The sequence below is a fragment of the Antennarius striatus genome, chromosome 15 (assembly GCF_040054535.1).
Source record: "Antennarius striatus isolate MH-2024 chromosome 15, ASM4005453v1, whole genome shotgun sequence".
NCBI classification, from domain to species: domain Eukaryota; kingdom Metazoa; phylum Chordata; class Actinopteri; order Lophiiformes; family Antennariidae; genus Antennarius; species Antennarius striatus.
In genome coordinates this window covers 20,092,621-20,119,789 of record NC_090790.1, presented here as the reverse complement: position 1 = coordinate 20,119,789, position 27,169 = coordinate 20,092,621, and the positions used below count along the sequence as shown (strand labels likewise).

General features: G+C 49.4%; 3 protein-coding genes across 15 annotated transcripts in view; all 3 read left to right on the top strand.

The window, feature by feature from the left end:
• ptpn13 (protein tyrosine phosphatase non-receptor type 13) overlaps positions 1 to 14,383 on the top strand; it is a 34,269-nt gene extending 19,886 nt beyond the window's left edge. Inside the window, exons 16-49 of one of the 7 annotated variants that reach the window (XM_068334365.1) lie at positions 288 to 470; positions 553 to 715; positions 813 to 1,236; positions 2,073 to 2,179; positions 2,312 to 2,365; positions 2,795 to 2,884; positions 3,994 to 4,101; positions 4,221 to 4,352; positions 4,466 to 4,947; positions 5,260 to 5,391; positions 6,286 to 6,379; positions 6,466 to 6,551; positions 6,620 to 6,779; positions 6,863 to 7,077; positions 7,165 to 7,263; positions 7,380 to 7,765; positions 7,859 to 8,018; positions 8,091 to 8,246; positions 8,374 to 8,545; positions 8,625 to 8,835; positions 8,918 to 8,985; positions 9,334 to 9,395; positions 9,527 to 9,682; positions 9,754 to 9,919; positions 10,022 to 10,111; positions 10,184 to 10,272; positions 10,359 to 10,414; positions 10,491 to 10,588; positions 11,903 to 12,051; positions 12,128 to 12,218; positions 12,319 to 12,656; positions 12,731 to 12,946; positions 13,017 to 13,079; positions 13,156 to 14,383. In XM_068334365.1, the coding sequence (XP_068190466.1) occupies positions 288 to 470; positions 553 to 715; positions 813 to 1,236; positions 2,073 to 2,179; positions 2,312 to 2,365; positions 2,795 to 2,884; positions 3,994 to 4,101; positions 4,221 to 4,352; positions 4,466 to 4,947; positions 5,260 to 5,391; positions 6,286 to 6,379; positions 6,466 to 6,551; positions 6,620 to 6,779; positions 6,863 to 7,077; positions 7,165 to 7,263; positions 7,380 to 7,765; positions 7,859 to 8,018; positions 8,091 to 8,246; positions 8,374 to 8,545; positions 8,625 to 8,835; positions 8,918 to 8,985; positions 9,334 to 9,395; positions 9,527 to 9,682; positions 9,754 to 9,919; positions 10,022 to 10,111; positions 10,184 to 10,272; positions 10,359 to 10,414; positions 10,491 to 10,588; positions 11,903 to 12,051; positions 12,128 to 12,218; positions 12,319 to 12,656; positions 12,731 to 12,946; positions 13,017 to 13,079; positions 13,156 to 13,233 (5,334 nt within the window). In that variant the 3' untranslated portion in view covers positions 13,234 to 14,383. Of the gene's footprint in view, positions 1 to 287; positions 471 to 552; positions 716 to 812; positions 1,237 to 2,072; positions 2,180 to 2,311; positions 2,366 to 2,794; positions 2,885 to 3,993; positions 4,102 to 4,220; positions 4,353 to 4,465; positions 4,948 to 5,259; positions 5,392 to 6,285; positions 6,380 to 6,465; positions 6,552 to 6,619; positions 6,780 to 6,862; positions 7,078 to 7,164; positions 7,264 to 7,379; positions 7,766 to 7,858; positions 8,019 to 8,090; positions 8,247 to 8,373; positions 8,546 to 8,624; positions 8,836 to 8,917; positions 8,986 to 9,333; positions 9,396 to 9,526; positions 9,683 to 9,753; positions 9,920 to 10,021; positions 10,273 to 10,358; positions 10,415 to 10,490; positions 10,589 to 11,902; positions 12,052 to 12,127; positions 12,219 to 12,318; positions 12,657 to 12,730; positions 12,947 to 13,016; positions 13,080 to 13,155 lie in introns of all 7 variants that reach the window. The other 6 variants (XM_068334364.1, XM_068334362.1, XM_068334363.1 and 3 more) reach the window with 6 other exon arrangements.
• Positions 14,384 to 14,690: 307 nt separating this feature from the next.
• sdad1 (SDA1 domain containing 1) lies at positions 14,691 to 19,846 on the top strand. 4 transcript variants are annotated; one of them, XM_068334369.1, is made up of 22 exons: positions 14,691 to 14,911; positions 15,029 to 15,133; positions 15,418 to 15,516; positions 15,658 to 15,768; positions 15,902 to 15,973; positions 16,045 to 16,145; positions 16,237 to 16,294; positions 16,379 to 16,453; positions 16,550 to 16,651; positions 17,168 to 17,237; positions 17,332 to 17,435; positions 17,561 to 17,618; positions 17,695 to 17,753; positions 17,843 to 17,919; positions 18,215 to 18,312; positions 18,395 to 18,471; positions 18,639 to 18,762; positions 18,828 to 18,919; positions 19,004 to 19,200; positions 19,280 to 19,364; positions 19,442 to 19,603; positions 19,684 to 19,846. In XM_068334369.1, the coding sequence occupies exons 1-22, from the start codon at positions 14,822 to 14,824 to the stop codon at positions 19,726 to 19,728; spliced, it is 2,061 nt and encodes a 686-aa protein (XP_068190470.1). In that variant the 5' UTR covers positions 14,691 to 14,821; the 3' UTR covers positions 19,729 to 19,846. The 4 variants fall into 4 exon arrangements, with proteins under 4 accessions (XP_068190470.1, XP_068190471.1, XP_068190469.1 ...); XM_068334370.1 differs by having other exon boundaries at positions 18,825 to 18,919; positions 19,004 to 19,194; XM_068334368.1 differs by having other exon boundaries at positions 18,825 to 18,919.
• Positions 19,847 to 20,457: 611 nt separating this feature from the next.
• On the top strand, positions 20,458 to 26,188 carry klhl8 (kelch-like family member 8). 4 transcript variants are annotated; one of them, XM_068334374.1, is made up of 13 exons: positions 20,458 to 20,821; positions 21,256 to 21,341; positions 22,401 to 22,644; positions 22,727 to 22,788; positions 23,052 to 23,217; positions 23,294 to 23,614; positions 24,196 to 24,382; positions 24,461 to 24,604; positions 24,708 to 24,819; positions 24,893 to 25,061; positions 25,139 to 25,298; positions 25,428 to 25,629; positions 25,704 to 26,188. In XM_068334374.1, exons 3-13 carry the CDS (start codon positions 22,447 to 22,449, stop codon positions 25,825 to 25,827), a joined length of 1,845 nt encoding a protein of 614 aa, XP_068190475.1. In that variant the 5' UTR covers positions 20,458 to 20,821; positions 21,256 to 21,341; positions 22,401 to 22,446; the 3' UTR covers positions 25,828 to 26,188. The 4 variants fall into 4 exon arrangements, with proteins under 4 accessions (XP_068190475.1, XP_068190474.1, XP_068190476.1 ...); XM_068334373.1 differs by lacking the exon at positions 21,256 to 21,341; XM_068334375.1 differs by lacking the exons at positions 20,458 to 20,821; positions 21,256 to 21,341 and adding an exon at positions 20,825 to 20,959.
• Positions 26,189 to 27,169: the final 981 nt, after the last annotated feature.

Sequence of the window (27,169 nt, the reverse complement as noted above, 5' to 3'; positions counted from 1 at the left end):
AAATGATGTAGGAACCAATGTGGTCCTCCTGTAGGAACTAAATGACGTAGGAACCAATGTTGTTCTCCAGTAGGAACTATATGATGTAGGAACCAATGTTCCAATCATGAACGACCTGTAGGAGCCAGCTGTGTTTGTAGGTTGAAGCTTCCTGTACTTCCTGTAAATCATGTTTGTATTTTTCAGATAAAATGCATTCATTAACAAACAAGGGAGTCGACGTCTTTTGGGGCTGTCATAGATTTGAGTTTTTGATCCACGGTGTTGATCATTTTGATGTGTTGAAGGTGTGCCAGACGCTCACAGAGTACGGCGTCCATTTCCACCGGATCCTCCCTGAGAAGCGATCCCAGACCGGCATCATGCTCGGCGTTTACAGCAGGGGGGTTCACATCTTTGAGGTCCTCAACGGACATCGGTCCCCGGTGCTGAGATTTCCTTGGAGGGAGACCAGAAAGATTTCCTTCGCAGTATGTGCACGTCTTCATCATCATCGTCTTCCTCAGGCGGTCTGTCCTCAGTGTGATGAACATGTTTCTTTCCCTCCTGAAGAAAAAGAAGATTTGCCTCCAGAACACTTCAGACGGGATCAAACACATGTTTCAGACGGACAGCAACAAGACCTGCGAGTATCTGCAGCAGCTCTGCTCGGACCAGAACAAGTTCCACCTGCAGATGAAGGCCCGCCAGAACAACCAGGAGCTGCAGGATCTGGGTAGGGCGGGGGGGGGGGTGTCCACGTGGGGAGGGGGCACCCGTTTCATCGTGAATTATTTTATTAGTTCTAACCGTTATGCATGTCTGCTCATCAGAGAACTGCCCCCTGAGCAGTCTTCAGTACCCCCCCGACCCTCGGAGTGGAAGCTCCATTGGCTCCGCCCAGCTGGGCCCCTCGTTATCCACGCGCTCCAACCCGGACCACCTGAAGCGAATCTCCTACTCGGAGGCGGCCCTCCACAGGGCCCCGTCCGGCCCCATACAGCTCCAGGACGAGCATCGCTTCCCGGGCTTCAACCCTGTGACCTCCACGGTGCTGTCCCACCCCCGGATCCTGAGCCGCTCTCACCACAACCTGGGGCAGATGCCCGAGTCTCCGGAGCACCGCTTGGCAGAGACGTATCACGGCCAATCGCGCGGCGCTCCGAGCCAGGCTCCAGCCAATCACGTGGTCTCCATCTTTCAGCAGCACCAGCGAGCCAGCTCGGACACGGAGTCCCTCCCCCAGCAGCAGGACAGGTGAGTGAGAGGAGCAGCAGGAAACCAGTGCAAACGTTTATTTGTTAGCGCTTCATCCATGAAACCACAGAAGAAGAAGAAGAAGAAGAAGAAAGCTACATGTTTTTCCTCCTGAACGAGTCGTTTAGCGTCTATTTCAAGCTCGCTGAGGGATCTGGGATCTTGTGTTCGTTTGTCTCCGGGCTTCACGACAGACGGACCAGACCTCTGCCAACACCGCAGAGACTCCCGCCTCTAATTAACCCCCTGGGGGCGCACACACACTCCTCCCCCCACGGGTGTGTTTGTGTTCTGGAGGAATCGCGCCGACCTGGTTACATCCCGCTTCAAAGCGGTGATGTATTGTAATCGCCAGTGTTCGTTAGTCCACCAAATATCTCCACAACCGCTGCAGATAGAAAGATGAAACAAAAAGAACATCACTGAGGCAGCAAAGGGGATGAAGATGAGATGATGACCTTGACCTTGAATAAACTACGTCAAGGTCAAATTTCAACTTTTGTACACTCAGGAACTGAATAAGATAGAAAGATGAGGGAGAAGGCCAGTGTAAGACCATAGATCAAAGCTAGTGCTTTGATCAATGACAGTAGGTCAGAGGACTAGCTTTGATCTTTGACCCATGCAAATAGCTAAGGGTAAAATTTTGAATTTAGGTGTGTCACAGGATGTTGCAGTCTGTGACTGCCTTGTTTGAGTCCGTTGGTGCCGGTCGCTCCCTCTCCTGTCGGCTTCACGGATCGCTTTAATCGTCTGGAGTCAGACGGCGTTTTTAAAACGCATCGTTTAAGAACAGTGGCTCCTCCCACTAAGTCGTCTCCACCTCTTTTTCTTAGGTCAGCTGACGCTGTGACCCACAGCGGCCCGGCCTGGAGCGTCAGCAGGTCCAGGAAGGAGTCGGACTCGTCCTCCGTAGAGGACGGCGGCCAGGCCTACGTCCTGGGTGAGGACGTGAACCCGTCAGTGATGTTTACATCAGCTGCTGATGATGTCACATCCTCTGCAGCTGATTTGATGTCATGCTTTCTGATAGTCATTGTGTGATGTCCTAACCTGACTTCCTGTTGCGGTCCAGGTGTCAGCATGCACAGCTCCTCTGGACCACCTTCCACGCCGGCGTCTGTTAACGGTAGGCGTCACCTGTTTTCCCAGATATGTAGGAAGTGTTTTGACGCAGGAAGTCGTCTTCTTAATCCTTTTGGACAAACGCCGACCGCGGCGCAGCAGAGTACGGATATAAAATCTGAATTATATAACGTGGGGTTGAGTCGGTGGAACCGGCCCTGATCCCGGTTGAGTAACTCCTGCCTGGCACTGAACTCATGACCTTCCCTTTCATCCGAGCTTAACCCGTCTTTTCGTACCCATTAGCCCACGGTGCTGAAGTGGAGACCCCTCAGCAGCACCATATGCCCGTCACACTGATTAGTAGAGCAGTGTGGATGTACTAATGTTCCCTGAATGGAGCGCTTCCCATCCCCCGTGAAGCCCGGGCGAGCTGGTGCGTGTTTTTAGAGGACGTCTCTAAATGAAAACCACCCGTGTTCTTGTGCGGCAGACTCTCTGAAGAAGAAGCTCATCGCCTTACCGTCCCCAGAGAGAGATGTCACCACCGTCAACCTGAAGAAGGACGTGAAGTACGGCCTGGGTAAGCGCGTGTGTGAGTGTGTGTGCAGTGTTAATTTTACCTCCAGAAAGTAGTGCATCCCTGGGATGCGCTTCAAGAAAAATGTGTGTATATGTGTGTGTAGTTTCAGCAAAATGGTAGTCATTTAAAAAACAGTTTAAGAACTAAAGAAAGATGTAACAATTTTGTTTTTTCTTTTCACTCAGTAGTTTTCTTTGCCTTTAATTCATATTTTCTCCTGTGGACACTGAACCAAGCTGACAGAACCCTCACACACATTTCAGTAATATCTGTAGTAATATCTGTAGTAATATCTGTAATAATACCTGTAGTAACACCTGTAGTAACATCTGTAGTAACATCTGTAGTAATACCAGTAGTAATATCTGTAGTAATACCAGTAGTAATATCTGTGGTAATACCTGTAGTAATACCTGTAGTAATACCTGTTGTAACACCTGTAGTAACACCTGTAGTAACACCTGTAGTAACACCTGTAGTAACACCTGTAGTAATACCTGTAGTAATACCTGTAGTAACACCTGTAGTAACACCTGTAGTAACACCTGTAGTAATACCTGTAGTAACACCTGTAGTAATATCTGACCCTTTGTCTTCATTAACTTTTGATTGTTTTTTATTCTAGAAAACACTCGTTGTCACTTGTTTTTTCTACAACTTTTGCATCTTTGTTGAGGCGTGGTGATAATCAATCAATCAATCAATCAACCAATCAATCAACCTTTATTTGTACATCTCTTAGTCCCACCAGCAGACGTTTCAAAGCGCTTTACCAGACAGACAAACCCAACAGGACTCTTCTTGTTCTCTGGAGGGTGGAGCTAACTCCTCTCTCGCTGCGGCGTTAAAACCAGCAGACGTGGTGTTGATGTTTGGTTGATGTTAATCACACAGAATCACGCCGGTGAGTCACGTGAGGAGAAACTTGCGTGAGGTAGAAAAATAATGGCGATTTCCGGGTTCGACATTTAAGTGAATATTGTATTTATGTTGAAAGTGCATTTAAAGCTTGTGTCCCAGAGACGCACGCTGTCTGATGATCGTGCGTCCCTGTCAAAAAGTGTGTGTGTGTGTGTTGACACCTGCTCATCATGTCCCGTGTTCTCCAGGGTTCCAGGTCGTCGGCGGGGAGAACTCCGGTCGTTCGGACCTCGGCACCATCGTGAGCTCCATCACGCCGGGGGGTCCTGCTGAAGTCAGCGGCTGCCTCAGACCCGGTAGGCCGGTCTCTCCCCTGTGTGTGTGTGTGTGTGTGTGTGTGTGTGTGTGTGTGTGTGTGTGTGTGTGTGTGTGGTTGATGTTTAAGTGTTGTTGTTTACCGGGTGTGTGTACGCAGGAGACCGTCTGATCTCGGTGAACGACACGCAGCTGCAGGGGCTCCCTCACGCCGCCGCCGTGGACGTCCTCCAGAACGCCCCCGACGACGTGACGCTGGTGGTGTCGCAGCCCAAGGAGAGGCTGGACAAAGGTGAAAGCGGCGGTGCCACGGCTGTTCAGACGTGTAAACCCGATGTTCCGTGACGCCTTACACGTGTTCTTCTCTCCTCCAGGCGTGTAAAGTTCCTCTTCCTGTTTCCACAGGGTCTCCTTCTGGTTTTGTCCCCGCCCCGGCCAAACCTGCGTTTAAGGCGCTGGACGCCATCCAGAGGCGAGACCTAGACCTGGATTCCTCATCAGAGGAACAGGTGGGAATGGGAGGTCGCAGCCCCCCCCTCCTCAGAGCTGACGCCACGCCATCCGCCTCCTCCCCCCTCCTGCAGCAGACCAGCCCCAGCTCCCAGGACCCCAGGACTGGCTTTGCTAAGGTCAGCCAGCCCTCTATCTCGGGGGTCCTGCAGTGCCTGGAGCGAGCCAAAGCCGCCGGAGCGACTTCATCCCTGACCCCCCAGCATCGACCGGATCCTAACGTGGCTTCGGAGCCCACGCCTCCGGCTCTGCCCCCCAAAACTAGGAAGGCGAAGGTGTTAGAAGCTCCGAAGGTGTTTGAGAACTCCGACAGGGGGGATTCAGACATGGACGAGGAGACGTACTCCAGCGGTCAGGAGAGAGTGAAGGTGAAGAAGGTGAGTGTGTGTGTGTGTGTGTGTGTGTGTGTGTGTGTGTGTGTGTGTGTGTGTGTGTGTGTGTGTGTGTGTGTGTGTGTGTGTGTGTGTGTGTGTGTGTGTGTTCCTCCACACGCAGGAGAAAAGTGTCTCCAGACGCTCCACACCACCCACCGCACCGCTGTGGCGTCGTGTTGACTATACATACAAAGCATTGTGTTCTTTCTGCTGCACGACTCGCCCGTCACCTCTGCTCCCCCCCCCCCCTCCCATCCTCTTCCTCTCTCTGCACGTTGTGACGACTCCACTTCATGCCTTGTTCTCTGTTTTCAGGAGTTCCTCACGGAAAGTTTAAACGGTAATGCCCCAGCGCTCAATAGTCTCCAACCGGGAGATCTATTTGACGTGGTGCTGTTCAAAAAAGACAGCAGCCTGGGCATAAGTGTCACGGTACTGTTCGACAAGGTTTTCATCCTCTTTTGGTTTTGCCCCCCCCCCCAATTCCTCCCTCCCTGCCCCCCCCCCCCCCCCCTGTCCATCCTGTTGCTGGTGTCTGCTTTGGTTTCAGTGTTGGTGTCTGGTTTGCTTCCTAACCCTGAATGTCGGTGTTCACGGGAGCTCCTGTGGTCCATCCTAATCCTGATTTTGCATGCTGTGTGTCTGGATTATCATCATCTGTCACAGATCTGACACCATCAGGCTGGTGGTGGTGGTGGGGGGGTTGTATGGGACGTCAGCTGATTTAAGTCTCAGACTAAACCAATAGTTCTGTCTTGTTTCCGGATTGGTTGATTCAACACTCAAGAACAAATAACTCAGCTAGGATTGTATTTCTGATTAGAATAATGAGTTTAAGTACCGGAATAACCTTTAAACTCACCCTAACCATCAACCCACTATCAACATGATCATTAGCTGGTGTGTGTCTCTAGTTATTTAGCGTTAACCCCTCGGTGGTGTGATAAATGCTTTGTCTAAACACACTTGAATTCACAGTCAAGCATCATTTCAGTGTTGAGAACATTCTGGCGTCGTGGCGTGACTCATCTGAGACTCATTAATGCTGATCGGGACTCATTTTGAAGCTAATTAAAGGAGGAGGTGTTGATGCTTTCAGCCATGAGGTCAATAAAGTGAATATAAGCGTCAGGCTGAATGTGGTTTGAGCAGGAAGAAAAGCTAACACGCTAACACCTACTTCCTGTGGGCTGTGGTGAAGTTGGACATTTCTAGACAAAGTGTTTATCAATCATCTGTTCATCGATCACACCACAACCTGCCATCAGCCCCCTAGAAAACACATCATGAGCTCTTTCCTGTCTGATTGGTCCAACTAAAAAAAAGGCGTGTTCCTCTCAGGGCGGAGCCAACACCACCGTTAAACACGGAGGCATCTACATCAAAGCCGTCATCCCGAAAGGCGCCGCGGAGGTGGATGGACGGATCGGGAAAGGTAACGCCGTGTTTAGCTCCCGATAGCAAACCGCGACCTGAACAAACCAGTGTCTGCAGCCGCTTCCTGTCTCCTCCTCTGATCAGGTGATCGCGTGATGGCCGTCAACGGGAAGAGTCTGGAGGGCGTGACCCACCAGCAGGCGGTGGACACCCTCAGAGACACGGGCCAGGTGACGATCGCCTCCAGACGCGCGTGGTTCCTACCCCACGGGGAGCTAATTCCAATCCTTCCCCTCAGATGGTGCACCTGTTGCTGGAGAAGGGTCACCCCCTGGCGGATCGCGTCCACGCCCCCATCACCCCCCAGTGCACGCCGCCCTGTTCCGACGGAGAGCAGAAGAGCAACCCGCAGCCGCCGGAAGTCAAAGCGACGCCCGAGTACGGCTTCGTGACCCCAGGTGTGTGTTTCTACATCCTAAATGTGTGTGTGTGGGGGGGGGCGGAGTTGGGAAAACACCTTGACGTGTTCGTCTCCCCACAGAAAACACGTTTGACGTCCGCCTGCTGAAGAACACCTCTGGTCTGGGCTTCAGCTTCAGCAGGGTGGAGCTCCACCCCGACGAACCCCCCGGCTCCAGCCTGGTGCGGGTCAAAAAGCTGTTTCCCGGGCAACCGGCGGCGGAGAGCGGCCGCATCAAAGTGGGCGACGTCATCATGAGGGTCAACCAGACCCCCCTCAAAGGACTGTCGCAACACGTAGGAACCGTGCCCCCTGCTCAGCCTCAGCTGGAAGAGACGGGGGCGGGGTTCTAACCAGAGGTTTCTTCCTGTTCACTCACACAGGAAGTGATATCAGCCCTACGAGGAACGGGACAGGAAGTGACGCTGCTGCTCTGCAGACCTGGACCTGGAGTTCTCCCTGAAATGGACTCTTTGCCTGTGGTGAGTCAGACCATTTCCACAATGTAAACGTTTATGCGGCGGCACACAGGCGCAGTGGGGGGGGGGGCAAGACGCGTCCAGGTTGAATGAACGACTGAACTACACCTCCTTTTCAGACCCCCATGCTCTCCCCCCGGAAGGAGTCGCCGTCGCAGGCTGAGTCCAGCCTGAACTTCAGCCAGAGGATGTCGCCCCCCGCCCCCGCCCCTGCCCCCGCCCCCGCACTCACCAGGAGGCTGGTCAGCGTGGAGGAGGCGCTGGAGAGGCTGCGCCTCAAAACCCCCGGCCGCCACAACAGCTACAGCGACAGCACCGACGGCGACGAGGAGGTGGAGGAGGCCTTCAGCGCCGGCGCCGCCGAGCTCAGCAGGAGCGTCTACCACACCCCCAGCAGCCACCTGGGCCCCGGCCCCCACGACGGCGGCGACGCCGCGGACGACACCGTCCAGTCGGCGTTCTACTCCCCCGACCTGTCCATGACCAGACTGGACCTCAGCCAGAGGTAGCGGTCGTCCCCGTCGCCCCCGCCCCCCTCCAACGGCAGGCCGTCCCGTCTCCGGCGTCTCATGTTTTGTCTTTGTCGTCGTTTATGAAGGTGTCCTTCGTCCCCCATGACAGCTGATCAAGAGTCCCCCCCCACGCCGATGGTCTCCTCCCCCACTGCCCCGAGCCCGGACCCCCTGCCCCCTCCTCTGCCTCTGCCCTTAAACCTCACCTACACCGGCAACGGACAGCAAGCGGACGACTTCGGCCCAGTAAGGAATGAGGAAGTGCTTTACTCCTAAAGGGGCGGGGCTACATTACTGAAGGTTCCCCCGTGTTTCCAGGAGGCGGAGCTGAAGGTTTCCCTGATGAAGTCGGAGCGCGGCAGCCTGGGCTTCACCCTCACCAAAGGCAGCGACCACGGCTGCTACATCCACGACGTCGTCCAGGACCCGGCCAGGAGCGACGGGCGGCTCCGGCCCGGGGACCGCATGATCACGGTAGGAAGTCACGCCTCCGAGGAGTCCACCGGGACCCAGGGCGTGTTGGGGGGGCGACCCTCCCCCGCCCACGTCGGCAGGAGCTCACTACTTCTCCTTCTTCTTGTTCTTCCTCCTCCTCCTCCAGGTGAACTCCACAGATGTGAGCAACATGGGTCACACTGAGGTGGTTAACCTGGTTCGCGCCGCCCCCCGTGTGGTTGACCTGGTGGTGGGGAGGCTCCTGGAGGCCCCCAAGCCCCCCTTTGAAGCCCACCTGCTGCCTGACATTTCGCTGAAGAGCAGCCAGGAGCCTCTGGGTGAGCAGCGATCTTCATCAGCGTCTCCTCTTCGCTAGACGACCTTGTGAGACGGTGGGACTTCCTGTTCCCCCTGCAGGTCTGGTGCTGGGCGGGGGGAGCGACAGCGTTTACGACGTCCTGTTCGTCAAAGACATCCTGCCGGGTTCGGCGGCGTCCGAGGAGGGCAGCCTGAGGCCGCTGGATCTGATCCACTACATCAGCGGCGCCCCCACCCAGGACCTGACCCTCAGCGAGAGCAGCCGGCTGCTGGAGCTCTCCCTGGACAACCTGTCGCTCAAAGCCACCAGGTAGGGTGGGGGGGGGCGCCGTTTCTTGTGTTGGTCAACAAAAGGAGTCGTGTCGGTAACCGCGGTTCTTTCCGTCTCACAGGGACGGCCGGCCGGTGTTTCCTGGCCAGAAACGAGTGTCTTTCCTGAACAACAACATCGGCTCCAACGGTGAGCGTCACGTCCTCCAGCGCTCACACACCACCGCCTCTTCTTCTACCTTCATGTCCTCTTTCACTACATCCATAAACCTCCTCTTTGGTCTTCTCAGCATCTTCATCTCTGCTACCTCCAGCTCTGTCTCCTGTCTTTTCCTCAGGGACACTGTCTCTAGACCAAACAACATCGCTGGTCTCACCACAGTTTTGTACACCTTTCCTTTCATTTTAGCTGAAACTCTTCTATCACACATCACACCTGACACTTTCCTCCACCCGTTCCATCCTGCCTGGACACGCTTCTTCACACACCGTCACTAATCAGTGTTATCAGCTGATAGTTTAACGCTTCCTGTTTCAGGGTTCCCTCAAGAAGAAGATCGCAGCGACACGGAGAGTCTGGCAGCACTTTGTCCTCTAGAGGTAGCTTTTATTCATTTTGTTGCTCATTTTTCAGTTGTTCAGACGTAAATATTGTCGATGTGAGAATGAAACCGTTGAATATTTAACGTCAGAATCGTTTCCCTCAATCCGACTTGTGTTTGTTTGTGCAGGAGGAGATCATCCGGATGGATCTGGACAAGCCTCCCTCAGGAGGTCTGGGTTTCTCTGTGATCGGTGGGGAGAGGGGGATCTTCGTCAAGTCCCTCACCCCAGGGGGTTTAGCCGAGTCATCGGGCAAGCTGCAAGTGGGAGACCGGCTGTTGAAAGTGAGTGACCTCCGTGGACGAGACGTTCTCCGCCCCTGAGGCGTTCGCCCCTGACGCCGTTCTTCCTCAAGGTGAACGAGGATCTGATGACGGGGGTGTCCCACACCAAAGCCGTCACCACCATCCGTAAAGCCAAGGACCAGGTCCATCTCATCGTGTCCCGACCGCACGACCAGAACCCAAACACCTACCTGGCCTACCTGCCCATCAACTCTGACAAGTACAACGGAAACTCAGGTAGGAGGGGGCGACCCCGACGCCGCGTTCAGGCGCGTCTGGCGTTTCTGTTTGGGACTGGGATCGGTTTTGACGCGACCCGCCCCCTCGTGTTGGTTTCAGACGTGTGCGAGGACGACGGAGCCAAGTCGAAGCTCTCTGCTCCCCATGGAGAGCCGAACGCTGGCGGCGCCCCCCCGATACCGCCGATAGGTAATGACAAAGAGTCACAGTTAACTCTGGTGGAATCACAGATCATAAATAGACTCCGCCCTCATGTTTCAGACTACGAGGACCGCCCACAGGAACAGAGGACGGAGCTCTCCGAGGACACCGACTACGACGGATCGTCTCTACCTGAAGATTCCCCCGAGGTAGCGATCAGGAGGAAGTGACACGTGCAGGTGAGGAGTACGGGAGGACGTTCCACTCATGTCTTGTTTTGTGGTTCTTCATGAAGAGTTCCCAGAAGGGGGGGTGGCAGGAGGAGTGTGTCGACGACCCCAGGAACGAAAAGTAAGACCAGTTCTTTATGGATCGGCGTCTGAAAGCGTCTCCTGTGTCCTCACCCGGTCTGCGTTTAAACCGACAGCTACCTGCAGATGAGCGCCGGACAGCCGGAGGAAGACGAACTCACCTGGGGGAGCGAAGAACTTCCCATTGAAAACATCAGCTCCCCACCGAGAGACGGTAAAACCGAATTAGTCATTAAATGGAGTGTAGGAGGGGGCAGATAAGAGATCCATTTGAGGTGGGGCTACGGAAGACGTGAGGAGGAAGCAGTGCATCATGGGGACGTTACTTCCTGCTTCGTTTCAGCGTTTAGGACAGAGGGGGTCAAACTCATCTTCACCAAGGGACACATCAGCATAACGGCTGTCCTCTAAGGGCCAGATGTAACTAATAAATGTAACTAAATGTAACTCAGTGTAATGTAACTAAATGTAACTACGCCTTAATGTAACTAATAAATGTAACTAAATGTAACTCAGTGTAATGTAACTAAATGTAACTACTCCTTAATGTAACTAATAAATGTAACTAAATGTAACTCAGTGTAATGTAACTAAATGTAACTACTCCTTAATGTAACTAATAAATGTAACTAAATGTAACTCAGTGTAATGTAACTAAATGTAACTACTCCTTAATGTAACTAATAAATGTAACTAAATGTAACTCAGTGTAATGTAACTAAATGTAACTACTCCTTAATGTAACTAATAAATGTAACTAAATGTAACTCAGTGTAATGTCACTAAATGTAACTACTCCTTAATGTAACTAATAAATGTAACTAAATGTAACTACTCCTTAATGTAACTAATAAATGTAACTAAATGTAACTCAGTGTAATGTAACTAAATGTAACTACTCCTTAATGTAACTAATAAATGTAACTAAATGTAACTCAGTGTAATGTAACTAAATGTAACTACTCCTTAATGTAACTAATAAATGTAACTAAATGTAACTCAGTGTAATGTAACTAAATGTAACTACTCCTTAATGTAACTAAATGTAACTCAGTGTAATGTAACTAAATGTAACTACTCCTTAATGTTAAATAACTGAATTTCTGACTGATTCTAGTTCCAAACATTACAGTTAGACAGAAAAAACATGTTTGTTTGTTTCTCTGTTCTAACATAAATCCTTTTAATCTGTCAGGTTATTAAACCCACAGAACTCCATCAATCAAGGATTAAACTATCAATCAATAAAGAAAAATAACAAGTTAGGACATTAACTTTGTTCACAACGTTTAGTCAGAGTTAAAATGCGCTGAACTACTGTATTGTGGGAAATGTAGTTTTGTTCAAAGTACACTTTTGACCCATTTATTTTTTCACTGACCTTTTATGCTCTCGCTGGCCACAAAAAATTATGCGGAGGGCCACATTTGGCCCCCGGGCCTTGGGTTTGACACGTGGTTTAGGAAACTGGTGTTTTGGACACGCCCACAGGAAGAAGAAGAGTTTATGATGAGTTGTGTCTCCCCAGACGGGCCGATCATCACTGAGGATCAGCTGACCGCCCTCCCCCTCGTCAAAGTGGTTCCTGACGGCCAGTACACGGGATCTGAGCTCAACGCCGTGGTGAGGATGATGAGGGGGCTTCTGGAGCACAAGGTCCCGCTGCAGGAGTTTGAGGTAAGAATCCGTTTTCTTTTTCACTTCACTTTGTTCCCACTCTTTAGATTTTCACGGTCGTCTTTCGTCCCTCCAGAACCTCCAGAACCTCCAGCCGCTGGACGACTGCCTGGCGGCTCAGACGAAGGAGAACAAGAAGAAGAATCGCTACAAGAACGTTGTTCCTTGTAAGAACTTCCCCAGCAGGGGGCGCTCATGCTACCCATTAACGTCTTAAAGCTTGAAGGTGAACGCTTGACGCCGACCGTCCTTTTCCGTGTCTTCTAGTCGACACGACCCGAGTGGTTCTGGGCACCAACGGCGGCTACATCAACGCCAACTTCATCAAGATGCCGGTGAAGGACGAGAGCTACGAGTACATCGCCTGTCAGGGCCCCTTACCCACAACGCTTTGCGACTTCTGGCAAATGGTGCTGGAGCAGAAGTCCAACGTGATCGCCATGATGACCCGAGAGGTGGAGGGGGGCAAAGTGAAGTGTCAGCGCTACTGGCCCGACACGCCGGGGGCGGCGGAGATGGTGGACGATCGTTTGCTGATCACGCTGGTCCGAGACCAGCACCTGGACAACTTCGTCATCCGACACATCGAGGTCAAGGACGTGCAGGTGGGTTTGAAACGGTGACGCCACCGCCAGCTAGAACGCAGAGCGGACCCGTTGACGCGTTTCTCCTTCTTCAGACCGACGAGGTGCAGCTGGTGACGCACCTGAACTACACGGGCTGGCCCGATCACGGGACGCCCACGCAGCCCGAGCAGCTGCTCACCTTCATCTCCTACATGAGGCACGTGCACCGATCGGGGCCCATCATCACGCACTGCAGCGCCGGCATCGGACGATCGGGGACCCTCATCTGCATCGACACGGTCCTGGGCCTCATCAGCAAAGACGCTGACGTGAGTCTCACATGATTTATTCCGTATCCACGTTCCTCACGATCGCAGGCTAACAGACGCGCTCCTTTAGTTTGATATTTCAGATGTGGTGAGGAACATGAGACTCCAGAGGCAGGGAATGGTCCAGACAGAGGTGGGTTCTGTTCTTCCTCTCTTCATTCGCTCTTCATCGCTTCATCTTTCCTCACGTTTCCTCTTCTTCTTCTCAGGACCAGTATATCTTCTGCTACCATGTGATCCTCTACGTCCTCAGATGCCTCCAGGCAGAGGAAAACATCTCAGGATAGAGGAAACCACGCGTCGCCGACGTATGGAAGCGAAGCAAGAACGGCGAATTCACACAGGCAGAAATCGCCAAATTACTCTACATATTTTAAAATGCCTTCAAAATATTCAGAATCGTTGACAGTAAATCATGTAAAGAAGTCTCTATTTTTATGTCTGCTTTCTGAGTTCTCTGTCTGCCCACCGTTTGTGTCTTCTTGCTAATTTTTGGAAATTCTAAAATAACTATGAGAAAGATCGACGATTTTTATATTTTATGTGGAACAAACTCGTGCTTGTCTATTTTAAATCCTATTTCGATGCTGGAACATGCCTTGACAGAATACTATGTCAGTATTTGCTTGTAAATCTATGATACAGGAAGTGCTTCCTGCTCGATGGTAAGTGATGAAATTAAAAGTGTAAATATTCATCTCCTGACAATTAAACTGGATCCGTTTTAAATGTTACGTAGAGGAAGGTTTCAGTTGTTTTAAATGTCACAGATGTTTTCCTTTCAGCAATCTCTTTAACCTGTCAGCCTTAGCGTTATAGCGTTAGCATCCCTGCTGTGTCTAAAGGATTCCGACACACGCAAACTACAACTTCCAGTTTTTGCGAATTACGAAACCACTTAAAAGCCTGACGAAGAGAAGCTACAACTTGACAGCTGATGACTTCAGAAGGACTTCATGTACACAACATAAGCTACGCCCTGACGCAACGAGGACGCTTGTAATATTTGTGCTGTGCCTGTCTGGGAAGTGTTACCGGATTTTGTTTTTTTTGGGGGGGGGGGCTATGGTTAGTGATGATAGTCTGCGTTCTATGGATCAAACGTCTTTGCTGTAAAACCACAAACAAACACACAAAATGGTCTCAGACTGGGATCGATGTGATCCAACGCTACAGCCTTCATGTTTCTTTGGAACCTTATTCACGGGAGCTTTTGGAACTTCTGTATGAACTGTTGAAGCAGACTGAACGCACAAACCCTGAGCAATCTGATCCAAGATGTGTTGTGTACCAGTTTCACCACCATGTGGTGCCAAAATCCATTTTCATCGCTGTGAAATAAAGCTTTGCCATGTCTCCAAACTCCTTCCTCATAGTCATGGGCCTGGACAGCTGTTCAGTCGCCCAGTTAAACAAAATAAAGCTTATATTGCTCAACGTGTTGATGTTTTTGTTTACAGCTGGTTTACAATTTGGGACTCCCCACACAGGATTAATATGAGGCTTTATTTCCCTCCCACACTCCTCCACACCTTGACCGTCCACAATCGGAACCAACATTTAAGGTTTAGTTGAAAATTACAAGCAATAAAGTACATTAAAGTTAAGAAAATAAATTACAATTGGATAAATAAAATTTCATTTTTGTCTTTTTTTGTTGTTGTCTCGACTCGAACCTAGGAGGACACACACAAAAACAGGAAGCCGGAGTGGAAAAATAAACGCGTCCCCTTTAAATCAGACTGGAAGTGAAGATACATGAGCGGACGTGACGTAATTAATGGCAGCGCTCATGTCTGCCACGCTTGCCTTGTAAAATCGGCTTTTATCTGTTGTTTTTTCCCACCCTGAACATTATTTTAATCCGTTTTAAACATGTCCGGAAGACAAAACAACAAATTACCGAATAATTTGCCACAACTTCAGAATCTCATTAAAAGAGATCCGCAGTCCTACGTGGAGGAGGTACGTGTTGTTAGCCGGCGATGCTAACATGTTGGTTAAACTACAAACAGCACAGCTGGACTGAAGTCCCCGGTGTTTATTTGTTTGTTTGTTTGTGTTTGTGTGTGACTATGACAGTTCCTGCAGCAGTACCGACACTACCAGTCCAATGTCCAGATCTTCAAACTGCAGCCCGACAAGCCGAACAAGGAGCTGTCGGATCTCGTCATGTTTCTCGCTCAGGTATTTCTTATTAAACATTTCATATTTAATAATTCATATTTATTAATAACCTATGTCTGTTTTTCTTCACTAAGCACTGCTTGTACATCTGTAATCTATATACTACACTATGCCTTCCTTATTTAACATATATTATTCTTTATTCTCCCCACAATTTTTATTCTTCCTCTTAACTATGTTTTGATGTCTATTGATGCCACATGTGAATTTCCCAGTTTGGGATCAATAAAGTTGATCTATTTGTTGATCTCTTTGCCCCTCCATGTCTTCCTGGTGTGGTTCAGGTGGGTCACTGCTACCTGCAGCACCTGTCCACCTTCCCACAGGAGCTGTCCCAGCTGTTGTTGACGTACCACACGGTCTTACAGCCAGACCTGAGGATGGTGAGAACCCCTGTCAGACCTGCTCTGATCCTGATCAGTTCACTAATTTTACTTGTAACATAAATGTTTTTGTTAGTTACACAATCTTCATGTCACCCCAGCATTTGTGTGTGAATTTGAGTGTTTGGTTGTTTGTGGTAGACTTTCTGCAAAGCTCTGATTCTTCTGAGGAACAAGGATCTGATCGACCCGTCCGGCCTCCTGGAGCTCTTCTTCGAGTTGCTGCGATGTCACGATAAACTCCTCAGAAAGGTCAGCACTCCGACTGGGATTGTTTCCCCAGGAAATAATGACTGTTTCAAAATATCTCATCTGATTTTGAGTCGTCAAGTTTTATGGATTGTGGGAAAAATAATTTGCTTTTCTGGTTTTGTTTCCTCCACAGACATTGTACACACACATCGTAGCTGATATCAAAAACATCAACGCTAAACACAAAAACAACAAGATTAACACAGTAAGTACACAAACTTGTGTCAAGCAGGTAAACATGTAAACGTGTCGTTTGATGAATGCTGTGTGTTCTAGACCTTACAGAACTTCATGTACACGATGCTGAGGGACAGTAACCCCATAGCAGCCAAGCTGTCTTTAGATGTGATGGTGGAGCTTTATAAGAGGAACATCTGGTGGGTCTTCTCAGCGCTCTGGAAGAATTTTACACTTGATAAAATATTTTTTCACTGCGTCAACCTGAAGATCTTTTTGTTTGTGTCACAGGAATGATGGCAAAACGGTTAATGTCATCACGACAGCGTGCTTCTCCAAGGTGACAAAGGTAAGTTTCTCCACAGGAGAAGAAAACTCTTACTGGTTGCAGCTCCGGAGCCGCTCCTCCTCATCGCCTCTCCTCCTCTTTTAGATCCTCGTTGCAGGTCTGAAATTCTTTTTAGGCAAAGATGAGGATGAAAAAAATGAGAGTGATTCAGACTCAGATGTGAGTAAAAGTCAGTCTGTGTGCTGATCTTTATTTATCGTTTAAGGTGGACCATTTAGGTTTGTTGTGCTATTGGGTTTTTTTTTTGTGCTTTAGGCAGAAGGACCGTCGGTCCGGGATCTGAAGGTGAGGTTCTCCACTGGAAAGAAAACGACCAAAAACAAGAAGAAGCTGGAAAAGGCAATGAAAGTCCTCAAGGTACCGCAGAAGGAACTGCTGCACAGGCTTGAATCCTTTTCTCGTAAAGTAGAACCTGAGATACAAGTTGAATCCAGAAGTCAAACAAAAGTTAACCATTTAAAATAATTAAAATCATTTTAATCTGTTCAAGTCTTGTAAAAAAGACCCAAACCCCCTGTAATATTAAAGAAAAACATTTGTATCAACCAATAGACACACAGACTTTACCTGTGTGTAATTAATTATATATAAGTTATGTAAACAATGATAAAGAATGAAAAGAAACGCAAAAGTCAGGAGAACACACGAGCTACGTCTTTACTCCACCAACGAGAACGAGATCCGGTCTCACTGATGTCGTATCCATCCGCCAACACGTGGTAAAGAACGAGATCCGGTCTCACTGATGTCGTATCCATCCGCCAAGTAGTGTTTGTGTCCTAAAGCCCGACTCGTATCTCAAACGACTGGTATCTCGAGGCTCTACTTGTACGTCTGTTCAGATGAATTGATTTTTCCATTTGGACCAAACAGAAGCACAAGAAGAAAGGGAAAGCAGAAGTCTTCAACTTCTCTGCGATCCACCTCATTCATGACCCTCAGGGTGAGCTCAGCTGTTTCCTCCACAGTAACGTCAACGTCATTCGATCTAGAACTGAACCCCCCCCCCGCACCCCATTATTTCTTGTTTGATGAAGATTTCTCAGAGAAACTTTTGAAGCAGCTGGAGGATTCTAAAGAGCGCTTCGAGGTGAAGATCATGATGATGGAGCTGATCTCCAGACTGGTCGGGATCCACGAGGTGAGACGAGGCTCGTGGGAACCTGAGGGTTCAGACGTTCCTCGTGAACGTTGGTGATTCAGCGTCAATATATTTGAGAAGGCGTGCAGGAGGATCGTGAGTCTAATTCTCCTTTTTCCTCTCAGCTCTTCCTCTTTAACTTCTACCCGTTCGTCCAGAGGTTCCTTCAGCCCCACCAAAGAGGTCCAGAAAACCGTTACTGACGTCAGTGATTCTCAGCTGTGCTGAGAGACGTTCTAAACAAACCTTTGTCTTCTAGAGGTGACGAAGATTCTGCTCTGTGCGGCTCAGGCGTCCCACCAGCTCGTCCCACCAGAGGTGGGTGGAGACCTGCATGTATGATCTGTCAGGTGACGCGTGTCGACGGAACGCTCACGTGTTTGTTTGTTTTTTACTTTCGCGCACAGATTATCGAGTCTGTGATCATGACCATCGCCAACAACTTTGTGACGGACAGAAACTCTGGAGAGGTCATGACCGTGGGGTAAAAACAAGCTTTAGTCTGATGGTTTGAAAACAGTCAGAATTAATGAAATCTGAAAAATCTGATTTTGTCTGTTTTTTTTCAGATTTAAAAAATCTGATTTAAAAAATCTGATGGAAATCATCAGATTTGATGGAATGTGAAAAATCTGACAAAATTAAATTTGTCAGATTTGAAATATCAGATTTTTCAAATCTGATGATTTGAAAAACCATCGGATTTGTCACGTGGGTGACAAACAACACTCGTGTTTTTGTCACTATCATGCTAAACGTCACCTGTTTGGTTCTTCCAGCATCAACGCCATCAAGGAGGTGACGGCCCGCTGTCCGCTGGCCATCAATGAAGACCTGCTGCAGGACCTGGCCCAGTACAAAACCCACAAAGACAAGAGTCAGTGTTTCCTGTTGTTCTCGTCTCCATGATGGAAACATGGAGGCGTTCAGTCCTAAATGCTCCTGTTGTCTGTCCTCAGACGTGATGATGTCAGCCAGGGGGCTGATCCAGCTCTTCAGGAACCTGAATCCTCAGATGTTGCACAAGAAGGACCGGGTGAGAGAAGCCGACGGTTAGAAAGTGGTAAAGAATGAGATCCGGTCTCACTGATGTATCCATCCGCCAACTAGCGGTGTTGTCCTGAAACACTTCAAACACCCCACATGTGGAGCAGCTCGTGTCTGGAGGTCCTACTTTAACTGTGGATCCTGATCTCCCCTCAGGGCAGACCCACGGAGGCGTCGACAGAAGCCAGAATCAAAGATTACGGAGAGCTGGAAGCGAAGGACTACATCCCCGGAGCTGAAGTCCTGGAGGTGGAAAAAGAAGAGGGGGAGGAGGACGAAGGTGAGCGTTGCCTCCAGCTGCTCAGCAGAAGCTGCTTTTCCAAACTGACCTCTGACCCCCAGCAGATGGCTGGGAGAGCGCCAGCATGAGCGACGAAGATGAAGACGGGGAGTGGGTGGATGTCCACCACTCGTCCGATGAAGACACAGGAGAAGTGGTGAGACGGGTTGTATGCCTGGGGGTGGGGGTGAGGTAAGTCCATACTGTGATGATGATGATGATGATGATGATGTCGACGCAGGCGGAGAAGCTCCAGGCGATCCCCGCCGAGGAGAGGAAGGCCAGAGCGGCGGCGGTCAGCGGCAGCCGCCTCCTGACCCAAGACGACTTCAAGAAGATCCGTCTGGTTCAGATGGCCAAGGAGGTGAACGCCGCCCCCGGGAGGGGCCAGAAGAGGAAGACGGGCGACAGCGATGACGAAGGCGACAGCAGGTCAGGGTGGGTTTAACCCTACGGTGACCACGGGGCTCCTTCTGATGGGGCCCCGTGGTCACCAGCGTTCATCCACGTCCTTCAGGGGGGAGCTGCTGACCTTAAGGAACATCGAGAAGCTGCACAAGAAACCCAAAGCAGACAAGGAGACGCGCCTAGCAACCGCCATGGTAACCGATCAGTCGCCAATCAATCTGTCATTTTTACAGTTTTACCTGTATAAATGAACGTTGTTTTTTGTGTCCAGGCGGGTCGGACCGACAGGAAGGAGTTCGTGAAGAAGCGGTCCAAGCTGAACCCTCACGCCAGCACCAGCAACAAGGAGAAGAGAAGGACCAAGAACTTCATGATGATGAGGCAGAGTCGGAACGTCAGAACCAAAGGCAAACGCTCCTTCAGGGAGAAACAGGTGAGCCGTCGGGGGTGGGGGGGCGTTTAGCTTCAGCACGCGTCCGGATTGGCTGAGTGTGTTCTGCTCTGTTCTCCCAGCTCGCTCTGCGCGACTCACTGCTGAAGAAGAGGAAGCAGAAATGAAGACGACGGACAGGAAGTCGTGTTTGATCCGCATTTAAAGACCAATAATTTAACAGTTACATTTGTGGAAAACAAATCTTTATTTCTGCTTTTGTTAAATAAACCATCTCTGTAAACATGAAGGCCTCACGTTTGTGTGTCAGCTGATGAACGGTCGCCGTTGGTTACGGTTTGAAGAACATGCTGTTATTTGAATTACTGTGACTTATTTAAGACAGCTTCAATTGAGAGAGAAATATATATATAAATATAATATATATATAGTCCCACTGATTGCACTGATCTCCAGTCAGTGGGACTCCATCACAGTGTGGAGATGTTAATGAATAATTTTAGATAACAATCAAACTGCACAGTTTAGTTATACATCAATTTTAATTACAGTAACATTTCCAAGGTGTCCATGTCAGCCTGTGGTTTAGTGCCTCGTTTTGAGCGTCAGTGTTTTATGACCGGATGAGTGAGAGGAGTATGAAGGATACGACTCCCTTTACAAGCGTTTCTAACTGCATTGAGTTGGAGTTGTTGATTTACAGCAAACCTGTCAGAGGGCAAAAGTGAGTGAAAAACTGTCATCAAAATTCAAGAGTTTAAAATGCATCCATGTATGAATAAAATCAAAGGTGAATCAATGAAACCACACTGATTTCATTATGGTTAATATTGTAATAATTTAGTCATTCCTGCTCTATGTACAGAAATTTATAGTTTACTAGTAAAACATCAAGTCTAACAAAGACCATATATTGTAAATAAAGTAAATCATGTTATTTTAGGATTCTGCTCACATTGATTAAAACATTTTAAATGAATTATTTTGTAATTAAGGCATTCGGGTGAATTGGTTTATTTAAAAAAAGGACAAGGACATCGATTCTATAAAGACGTTTAAAAGAACTTTAAATTCATCCTTGAGTTGTTTTCCGATAATTATTAAAAACTACAAATCCCATCATGCAGCTGCAAAAACAACCTAGCGTGCTAACTATAAACATTTCGCTCAGTGAAGCCGGCATTTTAAATCTCACTTCGACACGAAGAATCTAAATTAACAACTCACTGACCCGAGGGAATAATAACTTAATGATTTACGGTAGTTTTTCCCTTTTTTTGTATTTTGTGTTTATTTTAAATCATTTGTTAAATGATTTCCGGTCCGTAACAACAAAACATTTGCTCTCGCGCTGATGCTAGCCTGGCTGCTAGGTTGTTGCTAGCGAACGAGCTAAAGGTTAGCATCGATTTTCGATTTTTATTTTCATATTATTTTGATCCTGCTCTGAAATGTCGTATCTTTTAATTTCCTTCTGTTCGAGGACAAAAAATAATAATAGATAAATAGATAAAAGTTAGATGCTAAAGCGCGCTAATGCTAAACACCTAGCCTTCGTGCTAACGCGACGCTTGTGTTGACGTGAAGCTGCTTGTGTTTGAATCCACAGCGTTGTGTCGACATTTAGGTCGGATCTTTTATTTTCATTTACTTGTGTTTTCTATATTTTTGGTGACATCGCATGATGGACGCAGGAACACGTCAGATTTAATCCTGGGGGTGGATTCTGTCTACATGTAGCCCCTGGCTGTTTGGCAGTCATCATCTCCAGAACATGAGGGTGTGTCCCTCTTTATTTACCTTCTAATTAGTGATTAAACTTTTATTTTATTATTCATGTCGTTATAATCATGTTAATAACCTGTAGCATCATTGTTGTCATTTTGATGTCATTCTGGTCAGAGAGAATCCCTTCAACAGAAGCTGTTCAGCCTACATCCCTCCTGTTAAATTATTGACCGTCTCCTCATAAATACTAGAACATGAGGATGTTTCCATCTCAGACTTTGAGTTAAAGGGATTGTGGGACTGAAGCAGAAGGAGAGGACTGGTCTGATTGGTGGTGTGGGGGTGTTTCTGCTGGTGGAGCTGACAGGACTAGTGATGAGGGGGATGAGGGCGACGGGCTGATGCTGGTTGTCATGGAGTCGCTGGAGACAGAACATCCTCTGTGATGGGAGGCTTTCATCAGCTGCTCTGATCAATCCACTGAGGATAGTTTCTGTCTGATTCAGCTGTGGGTTGGAATTTTTAAGGTTTGATTGGATGTTATTTCCTTTATGGACTGATTGTTGGCTGGAACGATGGCTCGTCTTGTTTTTGTCTTGAGTATTTGTTCCCAGATTGAGTTAAAGGGAAGACTTGAAGGCCGTTGGGGATTAAAAGTTCTCTTTTGTATTTGAATGATTTTACCTGAACTGTTGATCATCTGTTTGGTTATTGTTGCAGCATCAGTGAAAATATCATGGGGGAGTCAGGTCTATTCTGTTATTTACTCACTTTAAATCATCATTATTTATTCATTCAAACGTTTTGTTTCATAAAATCAGATTTATTCTTTTAATTTATTTTTTGGTTGATACTCAAATGTTAAAAAAAAGTCTAAAAATTCTGATCTCCTCATAAAATTGAAGAAATCTGGAAATATGTGCAGTATTTTCCGTACTATAAGGCGCACCCAAAAGCATTTAATTTTCTCAAAAACAGACAGTGCGCCTTATAATCCAGTGCGCCTTATAGTGCGGAAAATACTGTATCAAGATTTTTAAAAGGCAAACATCAGTTGAACACCCGCGTCTGTCTTCCGTTGCTTTTCCAACATGTGGTTGTGTTCTGTCAGCCTGTTCACAGGTGTTGCGTCTTGCGGGGGTGTCCTGCAGCCAGCTATGGCACCAGGCGACGTGGGGCTGAACCATGTGAAGCAGCCGAAGACCAAGGAGAAGCGAACTGCAAACAGATCGTCGAAAGCCGACTGCGAGCCCGACGGCTCGTTTGTGTTTGAGGCTCTCGAGGCCTGGAAGGACTTCCATAACTCCCTCAGGCATTTCTACGAAGTCCAAGAGCTGTGTGACGTCACACTGAAGGTCTGTCTGTGGGGAATCCCTCCGCCTGTGGGGGGCTGTGGGATCTATTTTAAGTTTGTTCCGTTTGTGTTTGTCTCTGTAGGTCGGCGGCAGGTTGATACCATGTCACAAACTGGTGCTGGCGTGTGTGATCCCTTACTTCAAGTGTGTTCCACTCTCACGCCTGGAGGGTTTCTTGATCCTACTTTATGTCCATTTTGATTATAACTCCAGTGATTCCATGCAGATACACAATAGAACCTCCACATACAAGTCATTCGAGATACCAGCCGTCGCTCTGTCCATGTTTTTGTTCGACATACGAGTGAAAATCTGAGATACAAGTTGAGACATACTTTCAATGAGTTTCTGGGGTGTGTTCCACTTTGCTCTAAACGGCTGCTGCTCGTCCCCCCCCCCCCTTTCAGGGCCATGTTCCTGTCAGACATGTCTGAGGCGAAGCAGGAACTGATCGAGATCAAGGACTTTGACGGCGATGCGATTCAGGACCTGGTCCACTTTGCGTACTCCTCCAAGCTGACCCTGACGGTGGATAACGTCCAGCCGCTGCTCTACGCAGCCTGCATCCTCCAGGTGAGGGCGCGGCGGCGCTCTTTTAGGACGTGTCGGTCTCTTCTTCTCTCTGACGTTTACCCCCCACACCTGTCAGGTAGAGCTGGTGGCCAGAGCCTGCTGCGAGTACATGAAGGCCCACTTCCACCCCACCAACTGCCTGGCGGTCCGGACCTTCGCGGAGAGCCACAACCGCGTGGACCTGATGGACATGGCGGACCGCTACGCCTGCGAACACTTTACCGAGGTGGTGGAGTGCGAGGACTTCACCTGCGTGTCCCCCCAGCACCTGCGCACCTTGCTGTCGTCCGGCGAGCTGAACATCCACTCTGAGACGCAGGTTTACCACGCCGCCGTGAAGTGGCTCAAAGCCAACCCCCAGCACCACGAGGCCTGGCTGGACCAGATCATGTCTCAGGTCAGAGGTTGGTTGTTACGGCCCGTTTGGTGGTCATTTAAAGGGTTAACTACGTAACGGCGTGTAAACCTGCAGCCTGTGTCGCCGGTGTGTGAAGGTGCACCGTTTATTTACAGAAAATACAGGGAAAAATAATCATCTGATGATTAACTTTACGTCTGTGAACGATCAGACCACCAGGAAACCGTTAAAAACACGTAATATCATGTTAGTGTACAATAAATCACAATAAAACATATAACGTCACATTATTAGCCCGTAGCAACCCCCGTGACCCACGATGGGGAAGAAGCAGCTGAAGACGAGACGGAGATGTTTTTTCTGTATGATATTAAAAAACGAAATTGTCAGCTTAATATTTAAAAAAAAAAATTTTTATTAAAAATTTTAAGCAGACAATTAATTTATGATTAAATAAATAGATTCATATTAACCAAATATTAAAATCCATTCATTCGTACAGAACGGTGAACGTTTATCTGCAGTTTAGTCTTCATTTCTGGACTTGCGTTGGAACGAGCTAACGACCTTAGCCGAGGCTCACCTGTAACGACCTCCCCCCACCCCGGTCGTGTCTCCAGGTGCGCCTCCCCCTCCTGCCGGTGGAGTTCCTGACGGGGACGGTGGCGAAGGACGGGATGATCAGGGGCAGCTTGAGCTGCCGCGACCTGATGGATGAAGCCAGGAACTTCCACCTCCACCTGAGCAACAAGGCGGTGCAGGACTTTGAGTATTCAGTCCGCACCGTACCCCGGAAACACACCGCGGGTGGGGGGGCGCCCGTCTGCACCCTTTCGCACCTAGCAGCTCCGGCCGTCCTGTACTGACTCCCCGTCTCTTCTGCAGGTGTTTTGTTTTGCGTGGGGGGCCGGGGGGGCTCGGGCGATCCGTTCCGCAGCATCGAGTGCTACTCCATCACCAAGAACAGCTGGTTCTTCGGCCCCAAGATGAACAGCAGGCGGCGCCACGTGGGGGTGATCTCTGTGGGGGGTGAGGCTAACCACGCTAGCTGAAGCTAACACAACCAGAAATGCTTGAATGCACTCAGAGGGAATCCCTGGAGTCATGTGATCCTGTTTGGGGGTTTCCTCAGGGAAGGTGTACGCCGTCGGGGGGCATGATGGGAACGAACACCTGGGCAACATGGAGATGTTCGACCCCCTCACCAACAAGTGGATGATGAAGGCCTCCATGAACACCAAGAGGTAAAGAGGTCGCATCAGGTGGGCGGGGCTGAGAGGTCATGAGGTCATGTTAACACCCCCCCCCCCCATACAGGAGGGGCATCGCTCTGGCGGCCCTCGGCGGCCCCATCTACGCCATCGGGGGTCTGGACGACAACTCCTGCTTCAACGACGTGGAGCGTTACGACATCGACGGCGACTGCTGGAGCGCCGTGGCGCCGATGAACACCCCCAGGGGGGGCGTGGGGTCCGTGGCTCTGGGGGTAAGATGGGCGCAGCAACATCTGACGTCTGTAACAACAACAACTGTGGACTGATAAGACCACCCCCCCCCCCACAGAGTTTCGTCTACGCCGTGGGAGGGAACGACGGCGTGGCGTCGCTGTCCAGCGTGGAGCGCTTCAACCCCCACCTGAACAAGTGGACGGAGGTCAGCGAGATGGGGCAGCGGCGTGCAGGAAACGGCGTCAGCAAGCTCAACGGCTGCCTCTACGTCGTGGGTAAGAAACGCACAACACGGCCCACTTCCTGTCCCACTTCCTGTCCCACTTCCTGTCCCACTTCCTGTCCCACTTCCTGTCCCACTTCCTGTCCGGCGCTGACGACCGTCCCCCATCTTTCTCCCCCAGGCGGTTTCGACGACAACTCCCCCCTGAGCTCCGTGGAGCGCTTCGACCCGCGGATGCACCGCTGGGAGTACGTGTCCGAGCTGACCACGCCCCGGGGGGGCGTTGGCGTGGCGACGGTGATGGGGAGGGTGTTCGCCGTCGGGGGTCACAACGGAAACATCTACCTGAACACGGTGGAGGCCTTCGAGCCTCGGATGAACCGGTGAGATAACCCCCCCCCAGACACTTTTCCGATCCAATCCGCTCTAACTTCCTGTTCTCTGTCGCCCCCCCCAGGTGGGAGCTGGTCGGGTCGGTGTCCCACTGCCGCGCCGGAGCCGGAGTCGCCGTCTGCTCGTCCCACGTCAGCCAGATCCGGGACGTGGGCCAAGGCTCCAGCAGCGTGGCCAACTGCATGTGACCCCCCCACCCTGACCCGGGGGCAGGGACACTAGGGGGCGCTGTTACCTGAAAGCACAGCTTTTCTGTTGGACTCCTGCTGGTTTTATTTAAATTTAACGGCGTTGTCTTTGTCTTTTGAAATGTTTTGACGGGAAAGGACTCGCCAGGCGTCTCCTGTAAGGCTAGCATAGCATAGTTTGCTACTGGAGTGCTAGCTTCATGGGGGGGGGGGTCGATCTCTGCTGCCAACGAGTCGGAAACATTTCCACATCCTTTTGAAGCATCTGAGTTTAGACGAGCGAGTTCCATCATTTTCCAGGTTTTCCCTTTGGGGGATTTACCCCTAATCACATCTGAACAATCGATTTGAGGCTGTTTTTAGCAATGGGGGGGGGGGGGGGGGGTGGATGGGGGGGGGGCGAAACACACGCCGTTGAACCCTGAACCGAGGACGCACCTGTCCCGGTCGCTGTCGGTTTATTGTACAGAGAGATTTTTCAGTTTGACGATAGCTGGACTGTCAGAAACCCGAATCAGAGTCCGTTCAGCCGGGATGGCCGCGTTATATTTTAATATATGGACATTTTGTATGACATAGGTGTATCTTTGGGATTATTCTTTCCTACTTTATCTAATCCATTGGTTGTGCACTATTTTCCTAGAATACTTGTGAAGTCTGAGTATATTTTTCACGTGATAATCGTTTAACTCTTGTATTTTTGCTCAAAGAGAAGTGACCAGAAGTCTTTTTCAGAGGGTTTACAGATAATAATCACTTTATACTAATCCGACACTCCTTTTCCATTTGTGTCCTGCTGGTATTGATATATTAATACTGGTGCATGTTATCACCGATATACAATCAATATTTGTTGGTGGGGGGGGGGGGGGGGGGGATGTTAAACCTTGTTTAAACTTTAAACTGGATTTTGTGTTTTTTCTTTCTGTTGACATGATCTCAGTACGAATTGTAATAAAGTTGTGTTGAACTGAGGTCGTCTGCTTTTATTTTGGTAACACCAGTGAAGCCCCCTCCCCAGTGGCACTTTGGTTCTTGGCTGCTGGTGACTAAAAGTCTCGATGAGGGATCAATCAGGGATCGATCGATGGCTCTGAATGAGATCCAGTGATTGTCTTTTGATCTTTGACGTCCCATCAAAGCGGTTAAAGAGTCAGCGGTTCAGCCACACGTCTGCAGTATAAAGTTTACAGTCGGCTCACGTGTTCCTGATAAACAGTTTCAGTCCAGCAGGATTTGTTTGTTCCTGTCGTGTTGGTTAAGGTTCTTCTGAAACGCCAAAATGTTCAGGTTAATCACCAGTTATTTATGTAGAAAAAGAACTTTTACCTGAAACCGATCC